The sequence below is a fragment of the Eurytemora carolleeae genome, unplaced genomic scaffold (genome assembly GCF_000591075.1).
Source record: "Eurytemora carolleeae unplaced genomic scaffold, Eaff_2.0 scaffold1804, whole genome shotgun sequence".
Lineage (NCBI taxonomy): Eukaryota > Metazoa > Arthropoda > Copepoda > Calanoida > Temoridae > Eurytemora > Eurytemora carolleeae.
The window spans coordinates 38939-45989 of NW_019397706.1; the positions used below are offsets into that span (position 1 = coordinate 38939).

The 7051-nt window shown below is 32.0% G+C and overlaps 1 protein-coding gene across 1 annotated transcript; it reads right to left on the reverse strand.

Annotated features, from left to right (window-relative positions):
• Positions 1–405: 405 nt before the first annotated feature.
• On the reverse strand, positions 406–5469 carry LOC111715557 (zinc finger Y-chromosomal protein 2). Its single transcript, XM_023490910.1, has 5 exons — positions 5386–5469; positions 4354–4958; positions 3680–3751; positions 1759–3355; positions 406–609 (listed from the first exon to the last, which is right to left on the reverse strand). The coding sequence occupies exons 2-4, from the start codon at positions 4949–4951 to the stop codon at positions 2178–2180; spliced, it is 1848 nt and encodes a 615-aa protein (XP_023346678.1). The 5' UTR covers positions 4952–4958; positions 5386–5469; the 3' UTR covers positions 406–609; positions 1759–2177.
• Between the last annotated feature and the right edge of the window lie 1582 nt (positions 5470–7051).

Below are 7051 nucleotides of genomic sequence, written 5' to 3' on the forward strand. Positions count from 1 at the left end.
AACTAAAATAAAAGAAAAAATTGGACAAGTAGTGGAAAAATTAAGATAAAAAGAAGCATAGAGAAATATTACACAACATTGTAAAAATAAAAACCTAAAATAGCAAACACATACTAATCTTAGATGTAAATTAAGTGTTTACTCGCATAATGGTAACTGTAGGACTTAAGATGATTCCTCTCCTTGGGGATGAACATGAAAACATAGATAAGACCATGAATAACATAAACTTCAGCATAAAAACCACATGAACATGCGCAGAATGTGTTTACCATTTGGTAAACAGTTGTATGAATAAAAAAAGTTACCAGACATTTCTGAAGCCTCAATTTTTACATATTCCTCTTTAAGATCTTCTTTTTATATTCTCCATTGTTATCAGTTTCTTCATTTTTTGTCCAGAAATTTGTTTCTTCCATATTATGTCCAGTACTTGTATCCTCCAAACTACAAAAATGGGGGATTTTCTTCTTTATAAGTGAATCCCTCATTTTCAACATTTTCCTCGTCGGCCATTTTTTCTGCAATAACAGATCAATTAATCTTTCTAACACTTGAATCCTAAGTAAAATACTGTTCTATCTTTGTACATATGATCATAAGAATATTCTAAAGAAAAAGCAAAGATTCAATTTTTCCTTAATTTACAATTGGAAAGAAAAATTTGGTTGGTTCATTTGATCACATAATAAATCCAGGGGACATTACTTCAAAAACTAACACTTGGCCCATTTCGAACACTGAGTGCTATAAATGGGCACAAATTGAAAGACTGGGATTTTAGGATCCCAGACCATATACAGAGTAAAAGTCGATAATCAAAACTACTAACCAACATTTTATTAAGCATCAAAAGGACAACAATTCAGTATTTTAAACTATTTTCTTAAATCAAATTTATAAAAAGTTCTTTTTATATTAAAACCCTTGACCGTTTTCATTTTCAAGATAATGTCAGGTTCTCCATTTTCGAACATATCCTGAATTTGAATCATTGTCGCGTTTTTGAGACAAACCCCACTTTCTCGTTTTTGAGTATAATCCGCAATTCAAACAAAACTCATTTTCATAACTTGCAAACAAAATCACTGAAAGCAAAAATTATCTTACGAAGCCTAAATTGACTTCAGAATTATATTTAGAATCTAAGTTTTCACATTTTATTTGTTAAATAAGAGTTTCCCACATTTTAAACAATCAATTTCCCGCATTTCTAGTTAAATCAACATTGAAAGAACAAATAAAATTAATATTTTGATTTCTCAATGCTGTAATGATTTTTTAATTACACAAGAACAGTTTGTTTTAATTTTCTATTTTGTTTATATTTTACTTTATCAAAAAATCGTGTTTTGTTACGTACGTGCGTAAATACTTGAAAGTTGACATTGATTCGAGTATTGTCTCAAAACCAGGATATGTTTCAAAAACGCGACATGAGCTGAAAGCGGTAATTGTTTCAAAATAAGGATTTGTGCGAAAATAAAAACAAGAATCATCAAAACTAATGCTCAATGCTCATACCTTATTATTAGCTTAAAGTTGACATTTGTCGTTTGAATAAATGGTTTTAGCCATTTCTTATAAATGTGTGGTGTAGTTTTGTTCAACTCGGCTTGGATACGCTTGAAAAATATAACTTTGCAGATTTGGCCCATTTCTAACGCTCAGTGTTAGAAATGGGCCAAGTGTTAGTTTTGGAACTAATTTCCCATCTAATCCTGAACTAATTATTAGGTGGAAAAATTACATGTTTACTTCATGCATTGTATTACATTGTCAATGAGGCAATAATAGAACTCCGAAGAACCATATTTCTTAACTAATTTTTATTTATCTTTAATCCTATTTCGACTGACGTCTGGTTTACCCAAAATAGACTTAGGGGGGGGGGGGCTCTATTTCCTTATTGTGATACAAATCCATAACATATGATACATATTTGAAAAGCCCTTAAGCTCCACTTTAATAATCTGCCAAAAATAGCAAATTTGCAAAATCTGTATAATAAAACAAGACATTTAGGTATTTACAACAACAACAAAAACAACAAAAACTAATGTTTTACCTAAAATATAAAAAAAATATAACAAGAGAATTTTCAGTCAAATAGCGATAAAAGATGGCAAGCACGAAAAGACAATACTAGAAGAAAATTGTCGGAGATGAGTTAATGTTCAGAGCTCCTCTACTTTAAAGGACTCCTCTCCAGCATGGATCGATTTCATGTGATTTTTCAAACAAGCTTTCCAGTTGGATTTAAAATCACAAAAATTACAGGAATATGTTACACCCCGGTGCAAACTCTTGACGTGTGTTGTCAGATTTCCTGCAGTGGATGCAACATATTCACAAAATCTACAGGGATGTCTAACACCGTCGTGCTTGTTTTCTATATGTGCTTTAAGGTTAACTGCTGTCGTAGCAGAGTATGTGCAATGCTTACATAGGTATCGTACCCCGTCGTGTTTACACTCGACGTGTTTCCTCAGATTTGTTGCAGTAACTCCGACATAATTACATTGAGTACATGGATATCTCACGCCTTCATGCTTACTTTGAGTATGATATTTCAATTGAGTTGCTGAGGTTGCAATGAAGTCACATTTATTACAGGGATAGTTCACCCTTAGTCCTTCATGTTTGTTCTTCTTGTGTTTCCTCAAACTACTTAAACAGACATAGGACTGCTCACATTTATCACAGAGAAATTTCCCATTGACAGGGTCAATTTCAACAGCTCGATTAGTGACAGGTTGAGAACAATCGTTTAAGGGATAACTCAGCTCTTCATGTTCAATCTCAATATGCTTCTTTAGATAGTTTGCAGTAGATGTAACAAAGTCACATTTGTCACAAGGATATCTTACTCTATCATGTTTAGCAGCAATATGAAGTTTCAGATTCTTAGTTGTTATAGAAACGTATACACATTTATCGCAAAAAAATCCTGAGCCTTGATGTTCCATTTCAAAGTGCGTCTTTAAACCATCATCTGTTGTTGTGACATACTCACATAAATCACAAGAATATCTTGCCCCTTCGTGTCTAGTTTCGCAGTGTCTTTTCAGCGTTGCTTCTGAAGGTGTGGAAAATTCACATTTGTCACAATTAAATCGAATAACGTGAAATCTATCTTCGTGATTGGTCAGATCTCTCTCCGTGTTCGCGACAAACTCACAGGGGATATATCGACAGGGATAAATAATGGACGAGGAATTAGCTTCTTCTACACGTTCGGCTTTAATACCTTTAAATAATTCAGATTTAAATTCAGAAAGATCCATCTTGTTATCTCCACCGTGTATCCGGGAATTTATTCTTCTATTTTGGTTGCGGAGAGTTGCGAAACCACCTGAAATATAATATTATAAAATATATAATTTGTTAAAGAGAGTGTTCGTAAAAGATTTAAAGGATTTATGATGAAATAAAATCATATAAAGAAAATATTTCCAATTATTTAATTTTAAGAAGTACTTAAATTGAATCGTTCCAGATGTATTTTTTTTGATTTTTAACAATTTTTGATTTCTCCCTAATTTATTTGTTGATTTTTCACACTTTTTTATTTATCCTCCTTAAATCATATTATTTGGCGAAAAAATAGATTTTTGAAGGGGGGATATGGAAATGATTTTTCTACAATATGAAAAATCGTGCATAATAATCAGCTTACCAGATCTAACTGCAGATCCCATGTATGAAGATGAGGTATCTTTTACATTCTTAACGTTTTCAGATAAATTCTCTAAATAAATTCACAAATTAAAACATTCAATGACTTCATTGAAAAAAGAAATTTTTACGATTTGAGAGCAAAGAACCAATATCATGTTTTTGTTTAAGTGAAGAAACGACCAAAACAATAGATGACTCCCTACAATAACTGGTTTGTTAACTGGTTTCAATGGGAGGAATATAAAATAAATACCCCCCCCCCCCTTGATATACAAATTTGTTCCTCACTTTATCTTTTATATTCAGAATTTGAATATGAAGTGGGATATAAAACAATTAAGAAATATATATCTCTATGTACATGGAAAGTTAATGGTTGGCAGGAAATAAAACTCTGAAGATGTGAAGTAAATTCTGTTTTTTAAATGTCCCGGCATAACTACTTAATCCCTTGAGTAGGCTGACTTATATAGGCAAAGCTGGGTTTTCATATATATATATATATATTTATGCTAGCTATAGCTCGCCAAACAGCTGGACCAAATTGGCTGACATTTTTTGAGGGAACCCTTGGGGTGACAACTTGGCTAAAAAAACTTACAATTTCATTTTTTCTAAAGAATTTTTAAAACTCCATGGGCACATCAGCTAGTATTTAATGAAAATACAAACCGTTGATTGAACCATCGCCACTGTTGTAATCCTCCATATCACTGTCGCTGTCCATATCGCTGTGATAGCTTGATATATCACTGCTGCAGTTAGATACATCGCTGTTGTATCCATCCATATCGCTGTGTTTCTTAGAATTCTCCAAACCACCGTCACTGTCTAATCTACTTCGCTTACGGGAATTTTCTAAGGATTGAGTTTTTTCATATTTACTCCTATCTGCAATATTCTTTGATTCCTTGGCCTTGATGCTATCTTTGTCGGAATCAGATTGTTGTAAATGAAGATTAAGATACCTCTGCATGTTGGATATCAGCTTGATACCCGCCATTCCATCATCCAGAGCCTTTTTCTTTAAATCAGCAGGTTCACCATCAGCCACAGGGAGAACTTTGAAAACCCTTAAAGAATCTTCAAACTTTATTCTAATATCATTTGCATCCTTCAAAGCTTTCAGAATAAGTTTTCTCTCCACTACTCCCGTCTCAGTTTCTCTCCCTGGAATTGTATGATTCATGATCAGTAGCTGGACTGCCGATCTTGCTTCATTTAGTTCATCAACTGATTGGTTCAGAAATAAGAAATCCGGCTCAGCCATTCTGAATCTGAAAAATGTCATTAATTCAATATAAATCATTATCCCCTGAATAGTTACATCAACCACACCACTAGGATAGATATACTTATTTGACAAAAAAATTAATTATATAAATTACAGTTTTTAATTTATCCAAGACCTCTGTAACCATTGCTGGTTGTTTGAATAAGAGGCCCTTTTCAGAGATAAATACATATATTTAATTAAAATAAAACAAAAGGATTAAAACTAAATGAAAGCAAAGAGAGGTGGAGAAGGAAAAGATTATAAATATCCAGATCATAAATATGTAATCTTATATTTCAGCCATATTGCCGGTTTTATAATATACTACAGTATATTTAAACATATATAACGATTATAATCATCATAATTAAACAATTTAGAAACCTAATGGAAAGTAAAATAACCTTAATACTTAAATGCGTTCTTACTTTCGGTGAAAATCTGAAAAAGCTGATCATTTGAGTCGAATTGGATCGAAATAATGGGCTTAAAACTTTCTTCGCAAGTCCTATTGAATAATCCCGATCAGCTGATTATGGATGTAAACAAGGAGATGAAGATAAAAGAAGAAAATAAATGTCGTCGTTATAAACTTCATTCTTTGAAGATTGGAAATTAGGTGGATCCGCATTTGAACTACTGCCGTTTGAACTATGGTACGTTTGAACTATTGTTCGTTTGAACTATTGTTCAGTTGAACTACTGACATGACGTCATATCCTGGAGTTTAAATCAACGCATTTCTTGCTCATTTGAACTATTTTTCTACCCCAATTCAGTTTTTAAATTTTCTCCATAAAGTTATATTCATGACAATTAATTAGAAACATTACACAGAATGAACATAAAAATAGTTCAAATGAACATAAAAATAGTTCAAATGAAAAAAAATAGTTCAAATGAAAAAAAAATAGTTCAAATGAAAAAAAAATAGTTCAAATGAACATAAAAATAGTTCAAATGAACATGAAAATAGTTCAAATGAAATAGTTCAAATGAAAAAAAATACTTCAAATAAAAAAAAATAGTTCAAATAAACATGAAAATAGTTCAAATGAACAAAAAAAATTGTTAAAATGAACAAAATAATAGTTCAAAAGGACAAAAAATAGTTTAAATGAACAAAAACATTATAGTTCAAATGAAAAAAAATAGTACAAATGAAATAGTTTAAATGAGAAAAAAATAGTTAAATTTCAAATAAAATATTAGTTAAAAAACACTTAAATAGTTCAAATGTGATTTACTCTTACTCTCAACGTGATATTGCCCGGCCCCTTTGACTGTCTCCTCCCACGGACCTGCGGGACCTGCGGGACCTGCGGGCATCTATTCACTTCAACTCCTTCAGCTGATCCACAGCTGCATACAATACAATCCACCTCCACCAACACGTACCATTGGCAACCATGTGGATAGAGTGGAGATAGTTTTATGTGATATTTGTGTCCAAAATTACAGTTTCAGTGACCAATACAATATATAAGATTTAGCGAGGGGGGGGGCAAGATTTCTTGCCCCCACNATTTTTTTGTTCATTTGAACTATTTTTTTGCTCATTTGAACTATTTTTTTGTCCATTTGAACTATTTTTTTTTCATTTGAACTATTTTTATGTTCATTTGAACTATTTTTTGTTTATTTCATTAATAATATTTTAATAGTTCAAATGAAAATAGTTTAAAGAACTAAAAAATAGTTCAAATGAGCAATATATTTACTCGTTTGAACAATTGTTCATTTCAACTACTCACGTGGTCCCACGTGCAGTAGTTGAAATGAACAATAGTTCAAATGAACAATAGTTCAAACGGCAGTAGTATAAATGAGATAGCACCGGAAATAATAGAGATACAGAGTGTCGTCCCAACAGTGGCGTAAAAAAGGGGGGTTATTGGGGTTACTTACCCCCCCTAGAATCCTTAGGGTAATTACCCCCCTAGAATCTTGGGGACACAAACATCCCCGTTTAGTAACAATTGATCTCCATTCTCTCCATGTCAATGAATTAAGGAAAAATGTTTTAAAAAATTGGCGCTTCGCGCAGATAATCTTAATCAATCAACTTTAACAAAGTAACATTGATAAAAAATC